Raw genomic sequence first — 27813 nt, 5'->3', positions numbered from 1 at the left:
ACAGCAAGGCTTCAATAATTATGTTTTAATGGGATGCCGTGCTCCAGTCGATAATGTAACTCCTGTAGTTACAGCAGTGGTTTACATTTTACCACGTTTGAGTTGTGTTCTCTGGTCATCAAGCACAATCATAGAGATTAACAAGCTCATCTCTGGTGAAATGCAGGCACACACACACGTATATATATATATATAGTTCTTAATGCTGGAAAATCCCTTCTCCCTTCAGCTCCGCATCCAGCTGGTACCTTGTGTTTCTACTGTCTTTAGTGGCGTTCTTGTTGCAGGCACATGTACAACAAAAAATGCTTAACATAATGTGCCAACTCTCACGCAGCTCAGTGTGAAATATCACACATGGCGCTGACCGCAAGCACTTCTTCAAACGCCGTCAGTCAGAAGCCGTGTAGTTATTACTGTCCCGCTGTCGGTTGTTGCCGCTGTGTTACACCAGCAAGGAGCCAATGTCTCGTTACTTCCAGTAATGAAGGAGCAGCCATTGTTTCAATTTGTCCTCGTTTTTTTTTCTTCAAATTTGTCTCCTGATTTTCGTGGATTCTGTTTGTTCAACAATTTCAAAGTTTCGACACACACGTCTTGACATATTTAAGAGTTGCGTGTAAGGTCATGTCTTCTTTTTCTTATCTGGGTCATTTGAGGGTGACAGACTGTTCACGCCGGATAGTCTGATAGCAGTTGCAGATAAAGCATGATACAAACGACTGTGAGAGCAGCCTTTAGTGCTCAATTATTCCTTTCAACTCATAGGCACCATAGAACGATTCCCAACTGGTGAGAAAATTGAACATCTCTTAATAAGAGGGTATTTTTTTGTTGTGGTTAATTTAGCTTGTGATGAGTCGGTTTTGATTTTTAGGAAGACGCGCCAGGAGCAAGTGTGTACAGAGACCTCCTAATGGCTGATCATAAAACTGCATAAGAATGCTGTTTTTTTTTTATGGGAGATGGTGGAAAAAGAAGTCTTTTAAAACGCCTTCTTTTCACAGCTTCGGTTAACGAGAGGTGGGCTTGCATAGAACAAAGGCTGTTTTTCCTCTTTGCTGCGGCTTTTTAAGCTTGACAGCGTGAGGCTTTTTATAGCAGCTGAGAACTTGAGAGAAACCAGTTTCTCTGTTGTATGAATTTTTTTTTTTTTTTTTAGGTTGTTCTAAAAAAAAAAAAAAAAGGAATTTTATAAAAGACCTGCCAGGAACAGATCACATTACCTAATCCGTACCATTGCGCGCTGGAAGGACCAAGTTGTTTTGGTTGAGAGCAGCCCACGCCCCGCCTTGAGCAGCTATGCAGGTCTTCAACCTGCTGGGAGATATCTCCAACTACATTCGCCACCACATTCCTCCAGTGTCAGAGTGTGCAGACAAGCATGCAGCTTTGCACACCAGCAGCCAGCAGAATGTAGAAATCATCCAGAAGCCGTCTTTCCACCTCTGACCTCCTCGCCCTGACCTCAGCGAGGGTCGGAGCCATGTTAGGCGCATGCTGGGGTCTCAGTTTTGGTGTAATTACTTTGTACCACGAGACATTGTTTGGTTCTACAGTGTTGCAGAACACGGTTTGTCCTCTTATTTTTTTTTTTATGCACCGTTCCGGGCCAGAAGTCTCTAGTTACCCTTGCTGATGCTCTTCACTTCAGATTTTAAGTCTTGTCTGAGCGAATGAATGTTTTTTCCATCTCTGTCAGCGTTCAGCGTCACCATTAGCTGGCTGGATTTTTTTTTTTCGTAGACCGCTTTAACCTTTACTTTTGTTCAAAAGTCAATTTTATGGTAAATGCAAACAGCTGCTGCACTCAGTAAGTCCTTCAAGAATCGCCTCAGATTTCCTCAAAATGAAGTCGAAATGGTTATTTAACCCAGAGGGTGATCAGTGAATACTGCAGCGTAGAAATTGTGGGTAACGGCTAATTGAGAGCCCGTAATAGGCTTTAGTTCTGAGGTGTTGCTGTGCCTGGAACTGACCAGACAGTCTTTGATCAACCGGTTCCCATTGGCTTACCCATCATGCTTCAGTGTAGCAGGGATTAGGTTTGTCAGGAGTTGTTACAATAACCATCGTGTGACGTGCTGCTGCTCGCTCACTTCATGTGTGAGGGTGTGTGTTTGTGCGTCTCCCATGCTTGGCAGGAGTTTGAACTCGGAAGCTGTGACCTGATTGTTCATCCTTACTTGGGCTTTTTGAAGAAATCATCGACCTGCAGGAGATCGAGTTGGTTTAGGAAAGTCTTAAGTTTCACGTGCAATTTGATGAGGAGGGAGATTTTCTTGCATTATCTTTGACTGCAGTCACATGCTGTTAACGCGCAGCAGCAGGTCTGCACAATTGTGTGCTTGATGGTAAACTTCACAACAACTGAGCAGGTTCAGCAGGATGTTCCCCACCGAGACGGAAGTGTTTAGTTTTTAAGATATAGAAAAATACTTTCAGTTTAAAAAATCTGCCGGTCATGAATACAATTCTCTTTAGCGATGCTTTTATTTCTTACACCGCTGAATTGATAATTAGTGAATAGAAACTTTAAACTACAATATCACAAAGGTTTCAATGTTGCTCTGCTTCAAGTAGTCAAAGATATTGGACTTTTTCAGGTTTACATTTTTTAAAAAGCAACTATTATTCCAGGTGAAGATGATTTTGGGACGAGAGCCACTCTACGACTTGCTGTTCAACTTACTGTTGATTGACTGTCTCATTAGTTCATTGACTGTTCAGCTGCAGTGCCCCGAGAGGTTCTTTGGTATTTGTACTTTCCTTCAAACAAAATGAGGGTTTACTGGTTGTGAGCTGCAGCTTGCACCGTCCCTGCATCGCCTGCGGCTGTTTTTCTTGCCGTATATTCACTGCTTCCTGATGAACTTGGCTCACACTGCCTCATCAGACGATGTGGCCCAACCTGACATTCGACGCTTATGTACAAAGAAATATGAGACTGAGATCCACTTGCTGCCATGGTAAACCACAATCTGATCACCCCGTGCTGATTATTTTTTTGCTCATGTTTCCATTTTCTTTTTTTTATTTGTAGAGTGACACATTATTCCATAATTTATTTCAAGAATCTAAGTCAGATGAAATGCTCCCTTAAAACAGCTGAGATGATCCTTTTGTCTCAACCTTGTCTAATCCCATGTTCTGCAAAAAAGATAAGTGATGGGTTCTGTAATTTCGTCGCAATGTTATAAACATTAGTTTAAAAAAATGTGTGGAAGTGATCATATTAAAAAAAATGTAATAATAATGCATCAACATTTCAATTTAATTACAAAATATGCCTATGTTTCATTTATAAGGACAACATTTTTTTTTTTTTTTTTGCAGGCGAATGGTCATTCGTCATATCATTTTAGGGTATTGTTCTTAAAATACATTATATAGAACAGCGATTATGCTCTGTGGAGACGATCTTTTACAGAAATCCGTGAAGAACTGATTTGATTTGATTTGATTTGACTTTATTGTCATTGTACAGGTACAGGTACAGGTACAACGAAATTGCATTCAAATCATTGCATTGAAATCATGCAAACTCATTCAAATTATATGTTTTGAGCTACAAATTGCAAAATATAGCTGATTTATTGTTAGTTTATTGACCAACAACACATTTTATAATAACATAATGAATACATATGCATATATTTACACCATTGCAGCACTCTCTGATCGACATATTCAATTTTCCAGTATTTTGACGAACGCCCCACTTTATATTGGGTTTCATCAAGTAAAATGAGCAGTGTGTCCTTGTTGCTTCAGGATCTTTATGATGCATCCGTCATCCTTGTAATTGTAGGTTACTTAAAAACTAGACTGACATTTTTTCCAGGATTTTGTAGAAAGATTTCTCCACAGAAATGGCACCATTAGAATCGTTGCATTCATCCCCATGGAACCTCTAACAGGATATTCGTCTGTCCGTTCACATGTCCCACTAAAGTGGCATGTCGTGTGGCGTGGCCGTGGTTTCAGACTGAGGTGAGGGTGTCGTACCGAAGAAACCTGTAATGAGACTCTGCTGCGATCCCCTCCAATGTGGTTCCCATCAAGGGGAGTTGCACTTGTGGCAGAAATTCCAGCCCCTCAGCGAATGCCTTGTCTGGATTCAATCTAATCAGCTTCTGCCACAACATGCACAGAAAACTAAGAATACCGTGCACTTTGAGTTTCATTGAACTCAGATGAAGGCTTTTTGTTTTTTTTCTTCTGAAAATGGCAATCAAAAAATACAACCAATTTTAAATGGCTAGAGTTTGAGGTTTTGTCGTCATCAGGCATTTCTGGAACAGCAGTTTGAGTTGATTCAGTGACCACATTATTTAATGCTTTGCCAAGAGATGTCACTTCACTATTTGACTAACACTCATTTATCATTGCTGTTTTTGTCATGTTTCTCATTTTCCCCAATCTAGCTTTCACTGATTCCCCTTGTGTTCTGTGGTTGATGGAGTTGTGATGCAAAGCACTTAACAAATCTTAGACTCTTTCCCACTGGACCTTTAATACATCTTCATTTTCCTCGTAAAATACACTACAGCTTACCCTCCAGCGTGCTCGGGGAAGTGGCAGAGGAAGACAACATATATAAATGATGAGTCAGCACTGCATGAGGAGTCAGATGGCAGGCGTCCACACTCCTTTGGGGCTGGAAGGACAACTGGCCAGCTGGCTCTATGCGGACTCCACATTTAATTCAGTATTCAGGCGCCAAAATGTGCCACGTGCTGACCACACACTCATACACACACAGCAGTTTCATCGGAAAAGGTGTCCCAAACAGAAGGCAAACAGGACTCATCGTCATGGCAGTGCTGGAGCTGATGCTCCTGCCCGGGGACCTTCACTTCCTGTCGCATCGGGCATCACTTGGTCCAGATTTCCGGACTGCCTGAGAAGGAAAGATAAAGAGAGCAGCACTATCAAGAAAATGTATTCACTGTAGCGCTGTTTTTCCTCTCTCGCTCTCCCTCTGTAACTCGGCCTCCGTGTCAAAACACAAATCAAAGAATGCATGAAATGATTTTAATAAGATCTGTGACGCCCTTGAGGATACTCATCCTACTGACTCTTCTCTCCTGTTGGATCAGAGAGCGCGTTTGGCCGTAGCACTGTTATTTTAAAGATGCCACTCGTCTGTTGAGAGGCTGATCCCGTCTGCCATGAAGACTTTCATTGTTTCATTGATTGCTTTAAGCCTGTGGTTGGAAACGTGCTTTAACTGAGATTACGACGCTCATCCTCTCGCAGACCTCAGTCTTTCCACCCTGCGTTGCGTTGCAGTCGTAAGCCAGTGGAATAAATGTGACTTAAATGGCTTTTAAAAAAATGTTTTCATACATTTTACATACAGGAGTTTTATGTTTACATGTATGTGCCTGTGCGAGTGGGTTAAAAAATGCAAAATGGGAATCTGTGCAGCTGCTGCCTGATAACAGAAGGGCGGGTCATCTCTGTCAGAACAGGAATGCTCTGCACACTCAGCACTTTTTACCGACATGCACCGAAAGACACCGACAGCCTCGCTGATTTTTAATGCTATCTACATAACATAGATGGGTTCCCTTACTTTAAAAACGTTGATTCTTTAAATATTGTCCGAAATAAGGCCAACAGTCACTGAAGACTTGTTCTAAGCCTTTTCAACAATCAGGCTGCATGACGGATGAGAAGATTTTGCACAAGCAAACTCTTTACAACCACATCTGTACATTGTTTGAGCAAATATGCTTTCAGCTGGTTTGATTTACAGTTGTAGTAAAATAGTGAAGAGGTAATAAACACCGGTGACATGAGTCCTAAAACCCAGGGTAAAAGGTAGCCTTTATGACAAAACTATAGTGGGAAGAAATATTCCCAGATAAAAATATCATATCTTGGCATCTTTTGCTACTCTGAAAGCTTTAAAGGAGATTCTATGATCGTGCGTCAAGTTAAGTCTTGACTTTTAATGTGAAGGATTGTGTTGAAGTAGTTGCAGCAGGATGGACATCTGACATAAAAGAGCCAAATCTATCATGCATGAATAGACATTCACATGGAGAAAGATCGTAAAACTCCTGTTAAAAATATTCCTAACCCTTTTCTGTTTCTCTGTCTCCTTTTTCTTTTTTTTCCTTTTTGCAGAAGAGGTCGACTATGCTAACTTTGGCACCAACACAATCACCCGCAGGAAGAAGGCGGTGGTCGCTCTCCGTAACAACGACATCGCCCGCAAGCGTCCACACATCCGCATCGGCATGCCACAGGACTTCCGACCCGTCTCCTCCATCATCGACGTGGACATCCTACCCGAATCGCACCGCCGCGTCCGACTGTACCGCCACGGCTCCGACAAGCCTCTGGGCTTTTACATCCGCGATGGCACCAGCGTGCGAGTGACGCCTCACGGACTGGAGAAAGTCCCGGGCATCTTCATTTCCCGCCTGGTGCCCGGGGGGCTGGCGGAGAGCACCGGGCTGCTGGCGGTGAACGATGAGGTGTTGGAGGTGAACGGCATTGAAGTCACGGGGAAGTCTTTGGACCAGGTCACGGATATGATGATCGCCAACAGTCACAACCTGATCGTGACGGTCAAGCCCGTGAACCAGCGCAACAACGTGGTCCGCAGCAGCAGGATCTCCGGCAGCTCTGGCCAGTCGTCCGACAGCAGCGGGTCCACCGGGTACCCCAGTTTGTCGGTGGGCACGGCGGGGCTGGCGGCCATGGGAGCGCATGGCTACCAAGACGAGTTGGAGAGCGACGAGGACACGGACATCGTCATCGAGAACAGCATCAAGCGGCCCTCTCAGAGGTCCAACGCTTCCCTGGCGTCCAGCCTGTCTCGCTTGCAACAGCAGACTCCCGCGGTGACGTCGGGCCCGGCAGCGCCTCCGAGCCCGCCCACGCGCCCCTTGTCGGTGGTCTCCACCGCCTCCTTCCACTCCCAGCCGAGCCTTAACGGAGGGTCGCACCACCACCACCACCAGCACCAGCACAGCAGCCTCAGCTACCAGCTCAACAGAGACCTGAACCTTCAGCACAACCCACAGTCGCAGTCGCAGCACAGTCAGCACCACCACGTACAGCCGCCGCATCACAGCAGCAACCCGGCCCTCCGCCACAGCAACGGCAGCCTCCACAAAATCCTCAGCTCGCTGAAAACGGACCCACGACATAGTCTTGCACTTCCCAGGGGTGGGGTGGAGGAGGACGGCACGGTCATTACCCTATAATACTCGTACACACAGAGACGAACTTCACAAACTGCTCACAGACTCAACTGGAAAGACCCGAACTGATAAAACTCAGTACCAACGCCTGTTGTCGGATACTAATTGTGTAACTTCTGTTTGGCTTTACAGGTTAATTGAAAATAGGAGGTTACAAACAAGTAAAAATGTACATATTTCTTGTATTTTTTAAAAGTCTTCTTTGTCTTACATGGAAACACTTGTATGTTTGTAATAAGCTTAAGAACAAATAACTGTTTTTGGCAAGTCCACTGTATCCTAGAGTTCTGAATGTACATGCAGCCTCATATCATTTCTTAGTGACCACTTTTATTAAGATTCTTTTCATTCTTCTTACTGGGACCAACTTGGGGTTTCTTACGGATGTTTTTAAAGAATAAAATCTATATTTCGTATATTCCGATAAATGCTGTGTAGAGTATGTTTTTTTAAATAGGTCTTTTATGCATTGATGATTGTGATCAAGTCCTTGTATCTGTTTAAATAAATTATTCTGTCTCACAACTATCCACACATGCATTGTGGTGTTTTAATTCAGCATTTTTCCATGTAACAGTTATTCATGTTTGTATTTTAGCTATTCAGAAACATCAGAATGGCCACAGCTTCGACTTAAATTGTACGCCTTATACTTAAATCTTCAAATGTATCTTTATCTCAAGTGCTTTTCATTTTGAAGCTATATAAAATATTTAAAACTGACTGGAATCACACTAATAACTATTTAAAGCGCTGTCAGTGTTTGCACTACTCCATTGATCTTGTTCCAGTTATGCAAATCTACAGTTCATTGAGGTTGAGATTAAAGGTCAGCTTTTGACAAATACTTTTCTCTATATGTTGCGCAATGAAGACCAACACTATGTAAAGGATGAATTCCTTTAAACTTCTTATCATTTGGCTCTCAGCTGCAGCCAAACCTCGACACGCAACAGGAATGCAGTTGGGTCTCATATTGCAAGCTTTCCAGAAGCAGCAGGCGTCTTTCACTTCTCTGTTAATGAGTGTTTGTCTGCCGTGTTGACTCAGGATGCCACACTGCTCCAACAGCTGAAAGAGCCTTGACACCCAAGTTGTCGGCTCTGATGGTGATCTGAAATCCTTAACTTCACTTTAACAATCTTAGAACTAAGTTGCAGTCATCCCCAGAGAAAAGTAGGTTTTTACAGTTGGAAATTCTCTTTGATGAGCTCTAGAACTATATGTATCATCCTTTTAGGGTTTAAATCACTGATATAAATCTTGTCCAAACTGATTTTACGTCAATCCCTCCCCTCTGGTAAATAGGCACAATTTCTGATTAACATTTTCAGTATTGGATGCTTGGAATCACCTTGGGAAGACCCCTTCAATCTTTGCAGTAATTCTGGCTGCCATCTGCTGACCGAGTGCGGAATTACACGAGTCTCCAAGGAAGGCTGATGGCTGTGGGTGGACACATATTTATCATATAATCGACTATGATTCTTTTTATGTCAGTAGAAACAATCATGTTTAATGTCATCCTCATTATTTATCCTTAAACGAGGACCTTCCTAGTGTCAGACGTGGTTTGCTTTCAGATCTTTTCCTGACATGAGACAATGGACCACTGCTTAGTTGGACACTGCTTTGTCCAACTAGGAATTGTGGGGTAGGGTCGCTTTACTGACAAAGAGGATACAACCTCAACAGTTCACCTTTCAATCAGAGCAAACACAGAAAACCCGCCGACACGCTGACACCTACAGGCAATTGAAGGGTCAACAATTGACCTCTAATGTAACTGGACTGTGGGAGGATACGGGAGTATTTAGAGTAAACCTGCACAGGGAGAATAGGCAAACTCCGGGGATATTTTCACAGTGAAGAAGAAGTTCTTTATTCTCACTAATTAGTCAATAATTGATTCATCAATTTATCAAGAAAACAATGAAGCCTCGGACATTGGGAAATCTTGGAACAGCACGATAATAAAGATACGATAAATCACAAACGGGGGCAGTGTAAAAACAGTGAGAAGAGTAATTTAAAAAAGAAATAAGACGAGATATGTTTTCTAAATAAAAAATGCCTTTTGAATAAAGTCAATTAAAAGCCATTTTCAATTAATATCCTAAAAGGTTATTCTGTTTTTGTTCTCATGTATTTCGCATGTATTTGTGACCGTTTTATGGCTTTATTTTTGCAGTAATTTCATTTGTCTTACTCATAAATGTGTTTCTTGTGGTTCGCTTGTATTACTTTTAAACAAAATAGTTAAATCAAGGAATTTTAGACCTTTTTTCTATGTAGACTCTATGGGGTTTTTTTGCGTTCTCGTGCTTTTTGGCCCCTCCGAGCTGCCGTCCACTGTGCCTTCCACGTGATCCGGTCAGTTGACTGGCGGAGCACAACACTGCAGTGAAAGCAGGAGAAAAACAGTCGACATGGACCAGCATCGGATGGATCGGGTGGGCCTGCTGTCTCCCCTGGAGGAGTCCAGCGCGGAGATCAGCAGAGACAGCGGCATCGTGTCGCAGTCCGCCAGCAGCCTGTCCATGGTGAGCGACATCCTGAGCAGCGGCACCGTGTCGCAGAGCCCCAGCTTCGGAGCGGCGGCGGCGGCGGCAGCAGCTAACGTGATCTCCCAAAGCTCGAGCTTCAACGAGGCGTCGGAGCCCGGAGCCGCCGGCCTGCAGGATCCGGAGCAGGACGACGAAATCCTCCGACGCACCGCGCTCGATTATTCCTCCTACATACGGGCGACCGCCGGAGAGGAGGTTGGTACGGCTGCAGGCTGGAGGCTGCAGGCGGCAGCTTGCTCGTTGAACGTTGGCTGCTTGTTTATGAGGCGATCAAACCTCTTGCAGCATTGCAGTATAGCGCCACACTTAACTCATTGACTTTTCCCACAATGACGACTCCCACAGAAAGTGATTTCATCCACCCTGTTCACTGTAATAACACGTCCACAAACAAGACTTTCCTGCTGTAATACATACAAAGAGTGACCATTTCACTATGACAACATGTACAGCATTGTTATTTCACATGACAAAGACCTGCAGCATAGTGATTTCACCATGGGAATAAATACAGTATGATATTTTCACCATGGCAACATGTGCAGCATTCTGATTTCACTCAACAGCCTGATGGTTTCACCAAAAACAGCATGGACAGCATTTGGTAACACCAAATCCGTTCTAACAATTTACAAGTCAAGTTCAGGTCCCCCAACTCTTTGGAACAAGTTATATGCGGTAGTTCTTAATTTCAACACTGTTGCAAGTATTTTATTTTTGGTTTTAGCTCAGTAAATGTTGTCCTGAGGCTGAGTATTCTAACTCTTTAACACGTGTGACTTGATTCTACGCCTGATTTTCTGCTTTACAATGGAAAGCCCCAAAATCACGCAAACCTCATGCTTAATGTAACAAGATTCTGAGAGCAGTCAATTCCGAAATGCTTTATTGTCTTCTGCTGACAGAGGTTTGTCTGTATTTTTTAGGTGATGAGACGTTTTTACTAACTAACCCACGAACTGTTGCTTCTCGGTCGACATTAAGTGGATTTGCATGATGGCAGGCAATCCGTAGAGGAGCTGAGCCATTTCCGTAAGAGCACAAAGCCACTTTGTTTTACCCTTGACACAAATCAATTGTATTGAGCGGCAGCTAAAACCGGTGGGAGAAAATAAATCGGAAGTGTAGGAACTGACAAGTAACATGGTTGGTTGGTGTTCGTGGTTCAGCTCAAGTTTGCACGTGTGTGACATTTTACATTCTTTTTTGTTTTCTTTCAGATCCTATGTTTGGAGAAGAGTTTGGAAGAAATGCTGACAAGAGTAGACGAGTTTGTTGGGATGCTGGATATGGTGAGCGTACAGAAGGCCATAAGCTTGTGTGTATATAAGTATTTAAAAAAATAAAATAAAATCACTTGTATCTCATACGTAACTGTTTTTTTGCTTTCAGATCCGTAACGATACCTCACAGATAGTGAATGACAACCTACCTCAAATCCAACAGAAGTCTGATGAAATGAGACAGATATACAGACGAATTGATAAGTTAGAGGTATGTCATTACTTCGGGTGTTCTTTTACAATTCACTAAAAGTGTGATGAGAGCTGATTCCATGTGTACAAAGTATAAACCAGCTCAAACGAAACCAGATTTCAGAATCTATTTTCTCGCTCGTTCAGCCTTGCATCCATAAAATGCCTAAATTGCAGTTTGTTTGTTTTTCCAAAAGTTTTACACTTAAAATAACAGATTGGAATTTTTCTGAATTTCCTGCAGGCTTTTGTAAAAATGGTGGGATCCAATGTCAATGCGATGGAGGAGCAGGTCACACTGGCAGAGGGCGAGCTGGGAACGCTGCCGGTGGCTTTTAAGATGTTCCGCAGTTTCCCAGGTTTTTTAAACGTAAGTCCTGTTTGTACTTTTTAACCACTTAAATGAGTACGGAAGAAAAAAAAAATCCAGTGTAAAATCCTTGCGGCTGTGCTGCTGGAGAAATTGGGTTTGATTTGTGTGTCCATTCGCTCTCAGAGGCCGGCCAGCCCAAGAAGACCAGCGCCTCATCAGCGACGGGAAGTCCCCGCCGTGTTCCAGACGGACGATTATTTCACGTCGCAGCCGGAGCAGTGACGCACCAGGAGCCCCTTGGAAACCGAACGCGGCTCTAACCTCAGAGGCCAGTTGAGTGAAACTGTAAAAGACAATATTTACTGCCATCCGTCGCAAGAGGATCTAATAGCGCAGTGGCCTCAACAAAGCAATAGCAGCCTTTCTGAACACGTCGGTGGAAAGTCGAGTGCGCGAAGACATTCTGGGTTTTGGAGTGTCGTTCTCCTGACGGCAACAAGCACTGAACTGTAGCCACATGATTTCAAAAGTGCCTACACGGGTCATTTTTTTTTCTTTCTTTTCTGTCCATTTTGTTTTCACTTTTGATGAAGGAAACTACGTCTTAACGGTGATGCTCGGTTAGACGGTCATCTTACCTGCCAATCCAACACTGTAAAGAAGGTACAATAAGAGGAGCTGCAAAGATCTTTAGATGTTATACATAAAGACTTCACTTAACCCAGCTTTTTCTATAAAGATATTCCTATCACTGGTGTTTGTACAGACCTGCACGCTGTTATTAACTGAACTGTATTTCTGTAAGTCTCATCACTCTCCCCAAGCAATAGCGATTTTTGTCCACTTCAGCATTTAAAGTCTTCCATTTCCAAATGTTCATGTTATTTCTTACTTGCTACGAATGACAAAAATCTTGCTGACATGAGGCTGCATCTTTGATAGCACCTTTCCAGAAACAAAGCACACTGTAGATTAGATGTTTTATTGCTTCGAGTCCCACCATCTGATGATTTAAAGTTTTGCAGCGGGGATGAAGCTGTGACCTCAACATGCGGTACCTTAAAGATGACACAACGTGGCCCCTGGAACAAGGCTTTTTCAGTCAGATTGATTTGATTGATCGATCATTTGCCAAAAAAAAAAGTTGTTGAAGATGTTTCTTTTACATGTTCATTTTAGTTTGCATTTTTAACATGACCATTAAAAATTATTTGAGACAATGTACTGCATGTAAATTTGTTTGTTTGTTTATTTTTTTAACTGATTGGTCCACAATCTTGATTACATTTGAGAGATATAAAATATGTTGTATATTTTTTTTATTTTGAAACTATTTTCAGCTAAGGTGATGGCCACCTAGGATGAACAGTGGCTTAGTGTATCCTACTATGCATCACAACAGGGTGGCAAGAAGTCGAGGGTCCTGACATAGGCCAGGGAGTGTCAATGAACCATCATTTACCCCATTATTTCTCTCACCAAAAAAAAGAGATTATGGAGAAAAGTAATCTTCAAAACAGGAAAGCCTTTGGACTTTCTGTAAATAATAATATCTTCTAAGTCTGGAGTCTCCACTAGAAACTGGAAGTCAGAATCATGGGTAATTTCACCTCAAATGCATGTTTTTAGACTATTGGTGGAAACCTGCAAAAAAAACTGACAAACACGAGAAGAACATGCAAACTTTACCTGAAAACTGCGCTCCTCGCCAGGCCGGGAGTCACATGGCACACCAGTGACGAGATTACGTTCCCTCATTAGTCTATCCCAGATTCTGAAACACCTGGAAGACAAAGCGCGGGGTCTAAAATTGCCCACCGCTTCTCATTGGTCGATTTACTGTGACGTCATCAGTGAGGAACTCGCGCCCCTCACCCTCGTTCTCCTCGAGTTTTCTCCACGATTCATCTCGCTCTGCCGGAAAACTTCAGTTAAACTAACGAACACGGTAAAGAAAATAATATACCTTCATGAGGATAAATTGCTTATCTTACCATTTCATTCACGTGAGTTAAAAGTTTCCGGCGTGTCTCATATTAGTCATAAGTTAAGTGTGAAGTGTCAATAATGGCGGAGATCCAAGTAGAGAAACTAAACGCAAGCTAAAAAAATAAAAACAAATAAAGCTTGTGCTCATTTTGCGTAGTTTCCAAGTCGCATGCATACTTTTATTACATGTAGTACACGCATCGTTTGGTTGATCTTGCAGAACTGTTTGGGGAATTTTATCTTTTTTTGCACAGCTTGTGGCGTGAATTAGAATGTGTTCAGAGACTTAAAATTGAACAAACCTGTGCACATTTCCTTTACAGATCCAAAACTCCACATATGGCGTCCAATGAGAAAATGTTACAAGATCTTGGCCAGGGCTTTGTCCAGGAGTATTATAACCAGTTTGACAATACCAACAGGATGGCACTGGGTAACCTGTATGTAAGTTAGTAAAATCTTCATGTACATTCAGCTTTTCTTCAATAAGTACTCCAAAGTCAGCACGTAATGCCAACACAGCTGTTAACTACTATGTCTGCATTTGTATTAAGACATGTTAATCATGTTTTACGATACTTATTTGCAAGATAAACATTTGGAGTTATTTATAACTCATTCGGATATTATTATACTGGACCAGGCAGGTCGTCATCAGACTGGGCAGTTTGTGACACCTAAATGTGAGTTTATATTGTAAATACTAAGGTGTTTATTAATAAATGTCTTCTCAGTCTGTTGATGCCCATCTGACATGGGAGGGAGCCGTTTTTCAAGGGAGAGATGCCATTGCTGCTAAACTAGTAGTAAGTATATTTTCACACTCTTATTTTTTTAAATCACAATACACAAAGTAACTGTACATGTACACTTTTATTAGCAACCCAACCTATTCTGGTTGATTTGGCCTACGAGTGCATTGATTTACCAAATGTGATGTGCCTGTTCGTTGTTGTATCACTTGATATTGAAATCAGTGTAAATGGTATTTTTATATAAACAAGTCCTTTTGTCAAATTTAATTTACAGTTTACAAAATGTGTGACTTCGTTTTGCTGCAAGGTTTTTCGGTGTCTTAACTCGGAAGTGTTGAATGAATGGGCATGCCAATATTCAAAATGAACTGAAGTTCATTAATCTTTCTCTCCGTTTGTCAGGACTTGTATGAAGCCACTGCAGTATGATGCGTTCCTGTCTTATAGTGTCGTCAACGGCACAATTTCTAGTCGTTACTGCACATTTTAATAACACTGCTTCTAATCTACAGGGCATGTCTTTCAGTCGTATTAAGCACATAGTCACAGCGCAAGACGTTCAACCAACGGTCGACAACTGTGTCCTCATCATGGTTTTTGGACAATTACAGGTAAGATGGTGATTTTCCTGTAATGCTAACTAGGGTTGTGCAATATGCCCCCCTCCAAAACAATCTTAATTTTTTTTTTATATATATATATATCCTTATAACAACAATCTGACAAAATCCTTTAAAATGGGATTTCTTTACAAAAAAGGTGCTTGTTTACCAGGACATTCATGGAGGGACACAAAGTTTCAGAGCAGCAGCTCATGATTATTTTTTTTAACATGTGCATTCAAGAGAGTGCTTGAATCCCTTATTTTATTACTTTGAGTCATCTCTTAAAAAAAAAAAAAAAAAAAAATGTATCTCACTTCTTCCACCAATATCACTGCTTTTCGCTCGCACAGAAAAGTAGCCTTTTTGTTCATTAAATGTGCACCTACTTTAGAATTTTTGATGTGAGACTAAAAGATGCCAGCCAGATTTACTGAAGAGCTGTGGAGCTGTATATCAGGTGACATAACCTTGACAACAATGCTCATCGCTGGCGTGCATGTCACTCACTGGAAGATTGATGTTTGTGATTGGATTGTTATCAGCCCACAGGATTGTAAGTATCAAAGCAATGGATGGAATTTTTTTCCTCTGTCCTCCACTGAATGCACCTATTTTGAAAGATCTGGGTTTGCGTGTACTCTTGAGACGGAGCCAGCATCGCTTTGTTTTGGTTTTTTTATTGAACGCTTACTGATGAACCTTGCTTCTGTTCTGTTGTACTTAACTATATCCTTGATACTCTTATGATGGATCATAAAACACAAAGTGTGAGTGTATATATCTAATTTCTCGACGTCTGTTTTGTTTTTCCTGTCACAGATCGATGAAGAACGGCCAATGGGTTTCCATCAAGTGTTCTTGCTGAAGTTCCAGAGCGGCTTTTGGGCGTGCTCAAATGACGTGTTTCGGTTGGGGATACACAACATTCCTACATAGATCTGCACACTTGTATTCATGCCGCTATCTTTGTGAACAGAGATCTCTGTGCTGTGCTGTGCTAGCAGGGTATCAATGAGCACGCCGTACTGAAGATGACCAACAACGATGTCTGCAAATAAAGAGTTTATTCCTCTGAACACTTGTTTTTATGACTTTTTTTTTCTCTGTGAGAAACAAATGGATACTTTAATGTTATTCACAATATTTCTTTCAATTGGTTTTCAGAAGGAGAAATATGCATGAATGCCATTGTGTACAAGTGGAAAGAAATGCACTGTTCCAAGATGAAATATCAAGACACTGTAATCAGTGTATCAAAAAATTATATTTGTGACATTTGAAATGACAGTTTAGGTAAAAGGCACCATACTAGCACTAGAATAACTAGGTGAAGACTAAAATATATTATTTTGACTACCATTCAAAGTAGGAGTTTAAGGTGCAGTCTTTGGGCATTTCATCATTTATTTACTTCCATCTGACCTTTTTTTTAAAGCTTAATGAGCTTCAATCTGAAGTCCTGGAACTGAAATAATAAGGAAGGTGGACAAATGGAATAAATGGCAAGGAAATCACGTTGATATCGCAAGTGTCGCGAGAGTAACAAGTTTTAGTGAGATGTTTGTCAGGGCATGTTTCCTGAAGTCTCGTTGCTTGTTACTCTCGCGAGACTTGCCAGCTCCTTCGAGAAATGGCAGGAAGCCGACATCTACTGAGCTGAAGGGAACAGCTCTCTGACGATGACTCCGACTGCGAAGAAGATTCAAATGGATGCAGTAATTCAGTCGTCCAGCGATCATAACGAATCCGTAAGTGCTGGTTTCGATACATCCGGCTTTGTATTCAAGCTGTACGAGTTAGAGGACGTTTGTGTAAAAGATCCGTTTTACCTGCTTAACAGTCGTGTGGTTGAACTGATGTATTTTTTTCTTAAAATTTTTTAATTAACACGTGTCCATCAAATGGAATATTGTTTTCATTTCAGCTGAACTTTTAAGAGGAATTATAAAACTGTCAAATCCTCGTTGGGTCAACTGTCACCCTCATGTTATGTTGTTCAGAAGATAAAACCCGTAACATGTCACACAACAGATTAAAGCGTTCAGAAACATCCGACAAAACATAAGACAAATAACAGTTTACAATGTTTAGACGGTTCAAAACCCATGCAGTGGGCATTTAAAGGTCCCAACACGGTTTATGTTAGCGCTTCTGCGCATGTGTCGGTTTCGTAATTAAAGGAGCAGTTCGTAAAATCGTTTGTCCGTCAAAGTCCAAAAAGCTGATTGATTTATGTTTTGTAGAACGGATTTAATGAAAAAGATGCAGACTCTCCAAAGGGATGTGAGACAGAGGAGGAACCTTTGCTTCGAGAAAACCCCAGACGGTTTGTGATCTTCCCCATCCAGTACCATGACATCTGGAAGATGTATAAGCAGGCCCAGGCCTCTTTCTGGACAGTGGAGGAGGTGGGTATTATGCTTTTAATATGTGCACAAGGGGGATAATATGATGAAGAAGTCATAAAGTGTGTAAAACGTTAGATTCATTTGTCGAGTTAGGAAAGTTTTAGGACTTAAGAGCCTCTTTTTGATCCTCTTCACCTCTTAGATCGATGGGACGTGTGTAAAGTTGACGTTTTGCTTTTCAGGTTGATCTCTCCAAAGACTTGGTACACTGGGACCGTTTGAAACCCGAGGAAAAACATTTTATCTCCCATGTCCTGGCTTTCTTTGCCGCCAGCGACGGTATCGTCAACGAGAATCTGGTGAGAAAACATGTTTTTCTTAGCTGGTGTGCATCGAACAAGGAAAATATTTACTTCTCCAAGTTGCACCTAACATCACTGTTATATTTGTGTTTTAACAGGTGCAGAGGTTCAGCCAGGAAGTGCAACTCCCAGAAGCACGCTCCTTCTACAGCTTCCAGATCCTCATTGAGTCCGTTCACTCAGAGATGTACAGCGTGCTCATCAACACCTACATTAGGGACCTCAAGGAGAGGTCAGTTACTTTAGTGTCGGAGTTCTACACGTGCATTTTAAAGCCAAATTTGGGGGTGATGACAGTAAGTCTAATGTCACTGCAGTGTGAGAAACACTTGCCAAACTTGTCTCATCTTCTGTTACAAACTGCTAGACCTGCACCTGTTCCTCAAAGGATCAGTTATAACCACAAGTCCTTTATCTCTAACTGCTGCAGCTTTGTTATGCCTGCATATTGGGATAAAAAAAAAAAAAAAAAAAAGCAACTGGTTGAATCAACACATTTCATATTGACTGTAATGTTGTTGTTGTTTCACAAGCACGTATCTCACATGGATTTTACTGTGTCACTGTTACTATGGATATCAATTACTCTTAAATTAGACCAAAACGTGCATTCCAGAGACATTTTGCAGCTTATACTTAATATTGCACTGCATGGTTGTGGTTAGCGCTTTCATTTCATAGTGAGAAAGTCCAGAATGGGATTGGGGACTTGTCAGTTTTCCTATTGCTCCTCCGTGACTGAGGATTTCCTCCTGGTACTCTCATTTTTTCCAACAGCCTAGAAACATGCATTTGGGGCTCATTTGTGTCAATAGAAATTGCCCTTTAGGTGTGGATATGAAAGCAGTTGTCTCTCTCTGTTTGCCCTGTAATTGTTCTGCTTTCACCGAACTCTCAGTCACCCCCAGCAACCTGTGTTAAATGATGTTTTATACAATATGGAGGGACTGACTCATAACTGGTTTGTTTTTCAGGGATTATTTGTTTAACGCCATTCAGAACATGTCTTGCGTGGGACAAAAAGCCGCCTGGGCCCTGCACTGGATAAATGACAGCAAATCCACATTTGGTAATAAAGATACAGAATTCAAACCACAGCATTGAGTGGTATCAATGGACAACTTAGGATTCACGGATTTCCCCTGTTGTTGTGAGTTGCTGATCATTTTAACTGTTATGAACACAGGGGAGCGACTCGTGGCTTTTGCTGCTGTGGAGGGGATCTTCTTCTCCGGCTCATTTGCCGCCATCTATTGGCTAAAGAAGAGAGGCCTCATGCCTGGACTAACCTACTCCAATGAGCTCATTAGCAGAGATGAGGTGAGATGATTTCACAAATAAAATGACCTCTGTCACTATAGACATACTGTAGTGCAATGCTGAGGAGCACATAATCATTTGTCTGCACATGTAGAGCAAAGTAAATAACATATTTTGTTGCAGCGTTTGTTTTAAACCCAATTTTTCTCAAATACCCCTCGAGCTATGCTGACTGGAGTATTCTACTATTATACTGCTGGTAGGGGAACCCATGCCGCAGGTGGAAAGGTGGAGGTCAGGCAAAAAGCGATCCCCCTAATCTGCGCCCATAAATCCTGCGTATTACAGAAACCAAAACTAGCGTTGCCACGGCACCCAGCCTGTACTTACACAGTACTTACGCAATGCACAATAGTTCTGTTACAACCTTATATACTGGTAATCATAATAACATATATTTGTTTATGCTTTACTATTATTTCTTTGTCCAAATTTATGCACCACCTGAATAAAGCACCTCCGTCCATGTTTCTGCTGATATTGTTTACAAACAACATATTTACGTCAGAAAAGCCTTTAAATATCCATCAGCCACACTCAAGTGGTGATATTGACAAATATCTAAATCTGGATTAGACTATTTCAAAGTATGCACTATAAAGAGTCAAGTTGATGTGATGTTATTTGACGTGTGCTGTCGTCCTTCCAAGGGTCTGCACTGCGACTTTGCCTGCCTGCTGTACAAGTACCTGGTCAAAAAGCCCTCAGATGACAGAGTCAAGGACATCATCACCAAAGCTGTCAACATTGAGCAGGTCAGCAAATATTGATTCAAATATGCACTTTATACATTGCTTTTGTTTACTTACGATGCCTGCTGAGTGATTCAGTTGGGTGAGGGGGTCGTCTTCCAATCGCAAGGTTGCAGGTTCGATCCCCCATCTCGATCTTTCCAGCCAAAGTGCCCTTGAGCAGGAAACCAAACTACAAGTTGCTGCCAACACCAAGATTTCATTGTGGTTGTGTAAATGAATTGACATGTCTTGTTTGGTGTTCCAGGAGTTCTTGACAGTGGCCTTGCCCGTAGATCTCATTGGGATCAACTGTTGTCTCATGAAGCAGTACATCGAGTTTGTGGCTGACAGACTTCTCTCTGAACTCGGACTGCCCAAGGTATTTTTTACTTTGCTCCAGCTACAATGAAGACCAAATGATAATTTCTCATTTAAGTTCCTTATCGTGAGGCCACACAATGGATTAGTGATTGATTCTCTGGCCTCATAGTGAGGCGGTACCTGGCTTTCTAGTTAGAGATTTCATGTTTCCCCTGTACGTGGATTTTCTCTAGGTACTCTGATTTCCTCCTTTAGCGCAAAACCAAGCATGCAATGTGTTTTTGTGGCAATAGGTTGTTTGTAGAGTCTGAAAGTCGGCATCAAATGTTGTGAAAATGTCAAAGTCCATGCCTTTATAGAGTTTTAACTTTTCTTTTGTTTTGTTCTCCACTTAAAATATTGTCTCAAATCCAAGGTTTACCAAGCTGAAAACCCTTTCGACTTCATGGAGTCCATTTCTCTGGAGGGGAAAACCAACTTCTTTGAGAAGAGAGTCGCAGAGTATCAGAGACTTGGAGTCATGTCAAACATGATGGGCAGCGAATTCACTCTGGATGCAGACTTTTAAATCATCATTCTGTTACACGTTTGTTACACCTGATTTATTTATTTCTGTTGAAGCAGTTTGACTAAAGCTTTATGGAATTGCACGGGTGCACAAGGGCATACACATTTTAGTGATTGGGGGGTGAGTTTGTTAAAGTGTATTATATTGAGTTTGCTGTTGAAGGATTTCATGATTTTTTTAAATGTAAAATAAAAATATTTTGTAATGAAAATGTGTTTTTGTGTCATTTGTCACTAATTTCTGGGATGTAGTAGATGTCGTGGTTTTTATTGGGGATTAGATTAGATTAGCCACTCCTCCGTTAGCACGCTGGAAGTGAAAGCTAGCAGCTCGCGCGTTTTAGCGGCTCTGTTCTACGGAAGATGGCCGGGGACGTGCGGGGTTTCGCTGCGGAGAAAGCCGAGCAGCTGTCCGGCCGCTTGAAGGAGCTCCTGGCCGCGGGGCAGGGCTACGTGCGGGCCCAGTTTGGGGTGGACCTGGGCCTGGAGCCGGAGCTGTACCCGACCGGGGTGATCCTGTCGACGGCCGCGGCGGGGCTGCTGCTGCTGCTGCTGCTGCTCGTGCTGTCCTCGGCCGCCGTGTGCGGGAAACGGCGGGGATCCCCGGTCACCCGAGGCGAGCCAGCGAAGGCCAGCGCCGGGAAAACGGGCAAAACGGAGGAGCCGAAGAAGAAAAGCAAGAAGAGAAGCGTCGACAAGGTGATGGGGAGAAATGAATTGTTGTCGGTGAGGAAAAAAAACAAACAAACAAACCTTGAAACAGAAGCTGCTTCCATTCAACTCTCCCTCCTGTCACTTTATACACGGTTGGCGCTCCAATGTGTTTGTTTACACAACATGAATTAAGTCACCCAGGGACAATCCTCTGCTATCGGTTTGTGCCGACGAAAATAACCCTATTAGCTTAATGAATAAATGGAGAATCGCTTTTTGTTTGTTTGTAAACACTGAACTCGCGAGTCAAAACAGGATCATCTGTGTCGCCTCTTAATACATTATCTATATTTATAACGTGAAACTGATAAAAAAAATAAAAAAACTGACTTCAAAAGCCGAACAGCTTGGAAAGCTCATTTACAGTAATCCACAATTAAAAGCCTCTGTACTCAAGTGTCGTTAACCAGTGCTGTCAAGGCCATCCACAAATAAATCAACCCTTAAAGGTGTGGATGCTGTGAAGTCCTGATTTCAGTGTCTCCTCCCCCCTCATTTTGTTTTTGTTTATTTATTTTACGATAAAAGCATTTGTGAATTCCTGCCATTGTTTTCATTGTGTTGTTCATCTTTCCCCTCCCCAGAAGGTTCAGTCCAATGGTCAACCGGTGACGGTGACAGTGACGGTGGCCCAAGGCCCGGTGAAAGACACTGAGACGGTTTCCAAACTGCCGCCACAGAACAAGACTGAGAAGGTAAAGCGGGAGTCGAGAGACCCGTCAAAGTCCTGGCGGGTTATTGACTCTCCAGGAGTCTGCAATCAGGCTTTCATTAGATAGCTGGGTTATTAGTGGCACATTGCTTGAGCTCAGCCGCCACTCCCTCTCAGGACTGCGACGTGGCACTGCTGCTTCAAAGAACAACAAGCGGCAGCAATTAAAATGTCTGTGCGGTTCGTCATGTCTCTCTGCCCAACAGGTGCGTGAGGCACCGGCTCCAGCACAATTGAAGAAGAACAAAAAGAAAGCCAAGGCCACGGAGGTGAAACCAGTTCGGCTTGTGTCTCCATCTAATGGGAGGGAACTTGATGATGGTGAGTGTCAACTGAAACGGGAAATTTCCAAACAACTTCTCACTTTTAGTCTGAGTACCTTTTTTTTTTTTCTGGTAAAAGCTCCTTAATGTTAGTGAGAATTACTCAACATATTCAGATTTTGCACTGATTAGAAACCAACAACAAGATGCAATCAACCATGTACTCTGTACTGCTTTATGCTGGAGCAGATCCACGCTGAATATAGGACATTTTAATGTCGCTAGTTAGCCTCAATTGCATGTTTTTAGTCTTTGGTTAGTAATCCGATTACCCAGAGAGAATCTATTCATGCACAGGCAGAATATGAAAACTCCCCAAAAAGGTGCTCGAGCTTGAGGCGGGAGTGGTAACCGCTTGGCAACTGTGTTGTGCGTTGAGCAGGTGCGTGGGAGACGAAGGTCAGTAACCGAGAAAAGAGGCAGCAGCGGCGGAAAGACAAGAGCTCTGAGGACTCCGGTAGTCCAGGAGGTGTGGCAGCCCCCAGAACCCACGTGGAGGCGCCGGCAGTCACCTTACCGACGAGGAAGAACAGAGGAAATCATGGTAGTTGTTAAATTTGGATGTGCTGTCGGTAAATGTATTATAGTTTGGGTTCAATGTTAAGCAGTAAATAATGACTCGGACTCTCAACGTGTAGTTTTGATGCAAACAGACCACTGGTATGGTTGATCTATTAATAACATTGCATGCTTGTGCATTTTTCTGCTCAATTGTGATTCAGAGTCTCTACATGCAAGGACCGCTGGAAAGAGAGACACGTCTGGTGAGCAAGATTACATTTTATTTTGTGTTATAGCAACTCATAATAATAATAATAATAATATAGTGACAAAATAAAAGAGTTCGGACTTCTACATTCATTTAACCTGTTTCCTTTACTCTACAATGACATTTTCAGCTCGGCCGGGTTTTTTTTTTTTTTTTTTTTTTAGAATTATGGTTGTTTCTGGTTGATGACAGTGACGCCAGCCTGACAGGCGTCTTTCCCGTTTTGCCTGCTTCCTCAGTGACCTCCAGCTGGAAAGACGAGCCCACTGGCAATGGTCCAGGCTGGACTGATACGTCGATGAAGATCTCGGCTAAGATGGGTGCTACGGAAGGAGCCAAGTGGAGCGGCATCCCCGCGGCCACACATTACCGGCCCCAGTCTGAAGCGCAGCCCTGGGCGCAGGAGGCGCAAGGTACCCTCTCCGACGTACCGCGGTACAATGAGGTGACGGTCGGGTGAAACACGGCGGGTGAAACAGATGGTATATGACAACGACGATTCGCCGCGTTAGCCTCTAATGAGGAGTGTGAAAACCTTAGAAAAACCTTTGAAAAAACAAACTTGAGTTTGAGGTTCATCGTCATGGCGAGGTGTCAGTTCTGTGTGAGTGTGTGTTGGTGCTCTGCTTGGAGCGGCATCTCAACTTTATAATTTATTGTACTTCAGCGTGGAGTGGCATGGACGGCCGAATGAAGACTGACTTGACTCCTGTGACCTTCTCCATGCTGCGACTGAACACCACAGGTTGGTACTATGTCGCCCGGTCAGTGTGGATTTGGAGTATTGCCTGGCAATGCTTGGGGCTGCAGTTTTTACTTCCCTAATTCACTCGTTCTCTCTCTTCCAGATCCAAGATCAAGTTCTCGTGAGCTGCAGTGGGCGAGCCGCCCCGTCGACGACGAGTGGTCGGGATTCAGTAAGTAGCCAGGCAATTTCCCCCGCTCGTCATATTGTCGTCAAACCAGCTGCTTCTTTAAAAATGACGACCGTTTTTACTGCATTTCTCAGACGGGATCACGGCGGTGGATCCCAGCTCGGACTGGAATGCTCCTGCAGAGCACTGGGGTAACTATGAGGAGCCTCCTGTTTTGCTGACGCCTGCTCCTCCGCCGAAGGAACAACCGGCTCCCAACAAGGTTTTACTCTCAGTTTCCCTTATTTAGCGATTGATTCTGTACATTAAGACAATAATGTCTCTAACATGGAAAGTGAACTTCTTCAGTTCCTCAGTTGACTGCTTTAAGTGTCAAGCTCTTGATTGCTTCTTGCCATAGATAGTGTTTATTTGTTGTTGTTTTTTTTAATCCTCAACTGAAAATCTCCGCTATTTGTTTTGTTAGGCATCAGATGATGAGAAGGACAACGAGGATCCGTCCGGCGGAGCGGCTGCATCGAAAAAGAAGAGGAAAAAGAAGAAGAAAACAGAAGAGGAGGCGACGTCCGATATCCAGGCAGGAAACTCTGCTATTAGTCTCTGAGGTGAAAAAGGTTTTCCTGTGTGTTTGTTTCATTGATGCTATTCTCTTGGTTTATGTGCAGATGGTGAACCCTGCAGCTCCAGGTAACACAGGACTTAAAGCCCAAGAGCCTCCTGTGCTGCCCTGCAGAAAGCAGAGCAGCAGCACATCCTCCTCTCAGAGTAAGTTCTTTGTTCAATCACAGAAATGAGAGGGCGAATGTATTTTTTTCAAAAGCAAGTTTTCACACAGATCTCCTGCCTTTTACTAATGTGTTAAGAAAAGAAAAGAAAAAAAGCATCCATAATTTAATTCGCCCGTTCTCTTTGCAGAGCAGACTGCAGAGCCTCCCAAACCCTCCCAGAAGAAAAAGGCTCGCAAGGAAACATGAAGTCACATCACAGGTCCAGACGAAGCATACATATATGCAAATGATTGTTCAATGATTGTCACATGCAATAAATTCCAGGTACACCGTTTATTTTATCATTTCCGGAAAACAACAAGAAAACAAGCAGTCGATATCAAATGCTTGGATACATGTCGAGGTGAAATGTGGTCCTATGGACTAAAAACTTAATTTGCACTATTTGCTACACAAGCAACAGGAGCGGAGTGTCCAGCGGGGCGAACTTGTAGTGAAGGTACATTTTTAATAGTATCAAAAGCGTTTTGTTTTCCTCCTCCAAGAGTGTATGTAGTTCTTAACCCAAAAATACAAAACGGGTTTGAATAAAAAAAAAAAAAAATGTATTATTTTTTTTTAATTGTGATTAATTGTAAATGAACTGTACATCTTTGTTCCCCAAAATGTTGCACTTTGTTTTATCCGTTACGCTGCTGTCGCCCTTTTGTATTTGGATTCGTGGAGCGCTCTGGAGTTTCCGGCCCAGGGCAGGCTTGGATTTTTCTTCGGTCTGTTTTAGTGCAAAAGTCACATGTGCAAAGGTACATTGACAGATTCAGACAAGTTGGTGACATAATACTCAGTGTGAGAGAGTAACTAAACAATTTAGGAGTGTTCAGACTTCCCCTTTGGTGCAAATCTACTGTTTATGGATGTTTTTACAAGTCTAATAACACAATATTTCACACCCTGTCTCTTTTTAGTGAGCTTAATGAAGCTTCCAAGATCATAAACAATGACAATTAAATCATGCAAACAACACGGCAAGTGAGTGTTGTTTTATAAATAAGTTTGACTACATAGTTTAGTCAACCCTCAATTTCATCCGTCGAGAATTGGCACTTGCACTGTGCAGTTTTGGTCCTTTAAACTAAATGGCAGCTGTGATCCATATCAGTTATTGGGGAAACATGTTCTCGAAAAGTACACTGCAGCATAATCCTCTTCTTTGCCTGTCCGAATAATTGTATATTCCAAGTATGAAGAGTTTTTTAATTGTGTTGTGGTTTAACCGTGTCCCTCTGAGCTACAAGATTCAAACAGTTGTATTAATACAGAATAAATTGTGTATATTTGGCGTTTGGTTAAACAGATGAATTCATGATTTTACCGCAGTAACTGGTATCAACCACCAGGAGGCACTGTTGTATGAAGTCAGAGCAGTAGCGCTATTTCCCTCTAATTATAAGTTTCGTGTCTTTCGGAAGTAGGTCGTTTTTTTTTTTGTTTTTTTTTTCTAGATACTTATCAGTCCATTCTGCACTGCGTACGATTGTTTTTGTTGTTGTTTTTTTTAGAACCCATTTCTTCCAGTCTTGTGCTTGAGAAAGCCTCGCCATATGTACAGACTGTAAGGGCTTTTTCCTGTTCTGTAATTGCACTGTGCAAAAGGCTTTTAATGAGTTCCTTTCGATGTCCATGAATTGTTTTTACCTTTTGCAGAATGTGAACTGTGTAACTTTTTTTTTTTTTTTTTTTGTGTTCAGTTTCTGCCTGACCTCCGAGTCTTTGAAGTGTTTTAAGCCTCAACTGAAAATGGAGAAATGCTTCTTATACAGACGTGACAAAGAGCAGCTTTAATCCCATAGTCAAGAGAGTGTTCTGAAACGACAACACAAACTTAATTACACACCTACGTGTGAGGAATTTAATTCCATTGCCTTAATCTGCAGATGTGTAGAAATGCATCAGTCTTATTTGATAGTTTCCATGCAGTTGCAAGTTTTGATGTCAGACTTGATTATGTTTTGCATGACTTTGATAACAGTACGCGTGTACGTGGAAGGAAATGATCAAACTTTTGCCTAACTGTTCGTACCCGGCCCTAGACTACCACTCAGTATATAAACTGTACTAGCTTTTTTGTGAGGAGACAAATTGCAGCATTTCTGTGGCTGTCCAGTTTAGGGGACATGAACTTGTTTTCTTGTGGGCAAAAAACGCCTTTAGTGCATCAAAGGTGTCGATCAACTGGTGGTGGTAGATGTTTATAGACCTGATGGCTCGCTAGGGACTAAAGGAAGCGTCGCCGTGGCCCTTTTGTTCCATTTTTACTGACGAGTAACCTGATTCAATGTATTTATATACTTGTCTCTAGCAAAGGACTTTTCTGTGAATGGTTTTGTTTATTGAGGAGATAAAAATGAAATTTCTATGTTTGTTTGGTAAAGATGAAAATTAAACATGAAATGCTTAATATCACATTGTCATGCCAATGATTTTTTTTTTTTATTATTGTCAGCTGCAGCTGCAAAACGAGGTGGAAAATAATCAAAAGGAAGGAGACACTTGGAGATTTGAGGATTTTACATTCAAATTGTCTCCATGCAAACTCCATTTAACCAACTTAGAAGTGCTGAATCACACACACATACACACACACGGGTAATTCAGTATCACCAATTCACTTTACATTTAAAAAAAATGCTTTCGAAGTGTGGGAGGAAACCAGAGAAAACTTGCACACACCCAGGGAGAAAATTGCAAAGTACACTCTTAACGGCCTCATGCAATTCATATTTGCAAAAAAAATGTTCTTCTTAAAGCAGGCGTGTGAAACATATTAGTTCAGCCCAATTTCATCTTGAGTGGGCTGGACTGCTAAAATAGAGTCATAATAACCTTTAATATCACAATTTTTCTTGTTGTAGCACAGAGTATATGAACTGAAAATGTCAATACGTTTGCAAAACCAAACTATTATGACGGGAAATGACAACAATCTCAACATAAAACCAATTCTAATGATGCCTTCTGGTGTAAAATATAGTGAAATGTCCAAAAGAAGTCATTTATAGTTGTTTTGTATTATGCATGTTTTTTTTTTTACAAACTTCCCCTGACAGAATGGC

General features: G+C 42.1%; 5 protein-coding genes across 7 annotated transcripts in view; all 5 read left to right on the top strand.

Moving 5' to 3' along the window:
* pard6gb (par-6 family cell polarity regulator gamma b) overlaps window positions 1-7715 on the top strand; it is a 33422-nt gene extending 25707 nt beyond the window's left edge. The window contains exon 3 of the mRNA XM_080515478.1: window positions 6139-7715. Coding sequence (XP_080371604.1) covers window positions 6139-7226 — 1088 coding nt within the window. The 3' untranslated portion in view covers window positions 7227-7715. The remainder of the gene's footprint in view (window positions 1-6138) is intronic.
* A 1928-nt stretch (window positions 7716-9643) lies between these two features.
* bloc1s4 (biogenesis of lysosomal organelles complex-1, subunit 4, cappuccino) lies at window positions 9644-12673 on the top strand. The gene is made up of 5 exons (XM_080516122.1): window positions 9644-9985; window positions 11011-11082; window positions 11183-11284; window positions 11510-11635; window positions 11762-12673. Exons 1-5 carry the CDS (start codon window positions 9653-9655, stop codon window positions 11858-11860), a joined length of 732 nt encoding a protein of 243 aa, XP_080372248.1. The 5' UTR covers window positions 9644-9652; the 3' UTR covers window positions 11861-12673.
* A 766-nt stretch (window positions 12674-13439) lies between these two features.
* On the top strand, window positions 13440-15957 carry LOC308144538 (nuclear transport factor 2-like). The gene is made up of 5 exons (XM_080515670.1): window positions 13440-13526; window positions 13891-14011; window positions 14302-14373; window positions 14835-14933; window positions 15747-15957. The coding sequence occupies exons 2-5, from the start codon at window positions 13907-13909 to the stop codon at window positions 15861-15863; spliced, it is 393 nt and encodes a 130-aa protein (XP_080371796.1). The 5' UTR covers window positions 13440-13526; window positions 13891-13906; the 3' UTR covers window positions 15864-15957.
* Window positions 15958-16559: 602 nt separating this feature from the next.
* rrm2b (ribonucleotide reductase M2 b) lies at window positions 16560-20768 on the top strand. Of its 2 annotated transcripts, none has more exons than XM_080516530.1 (9): window positions 16560-16675; window positions 17171-17335; window positions 17518-17634; window positions 17736-17869; window positions 18612-18706; window positions 18824-18957; window positions 19608-19712; window positions 19957-20070; window positions 20428-20765. In XM_080516530.1, exons 1-9 carry the CDS (start codon window positions 16607-16609, stop codon window positions 20578-20580), a joined length of 1086 nt encoding a protein of 361 aa, XP_080372656.1. In that variant the 5' UTR covers window positions 16560-16606; the 3' UTR covers window positions 20581-20765. The 2 variants fall into 2 exon arrangements, with proteins under 2 accessions (XP_080372656.1, XP_080372657.1); XM_080516531.1 differs by having other exon boundaries at window positions 16569-16642; window positions 20428-20768.
* Window positions 20769-20835: 67 nt separating this feature from the next.
* On the top strand, window positions 20836-27160 carry mtdha (metadherin a). 2 transcript variants are annotated; one of them, XM_080516529.1, is made up of 12 exons: window positions 20836-21278; window positions 21878-21988; window positions 22212-22326; window positions 22711-22872; window positions 23051-23092; window positions 23337-23510; window positions 23765-23842; window positions 23946-24014; window positions 24107-24234; window positions 24439-24549; window positions 24638-24737; window positions 24888-27160. In XM_080516529.1, exons 1-12 carry the CDS (start codon window positions 20943-20945, stop codon window positions 24944-24946), a joined length of 1485 nt encoding a protein of 494 aa, XP_080372655.1. In that variant the 5' UTR covers window positions 20836-20942; the 3' UTR covers window positions 24947-27160. The 2 variants fall into 2 exon arrangements, with proteins under 2 accessions (XP_080372655.1, XP_080372654.1); XM_080516528.1 differs by having other exon boundaries at window positions 20836-21305.
* The last annotated feature ends 653 nt before the right edge of the window (window positions 27161-27813 follow it).

The sequence above is a fragment of the Blennius ocellaris genome (genome assembly GCF_963422515.1).
Source record: "Blennius ocellaris genome assembly, chromosome: 20".
Classification (NCBI taxonomy): domain Eukaryota; kingdom Metazoa; phylum Chordata; class Actinopteri; order Blenniiformes; family Blenniidae; genus Blennius; species Blennius ocellaris.
This window is presented reverse-complemented; position numbering and strand designations above follow the sequence as displayed.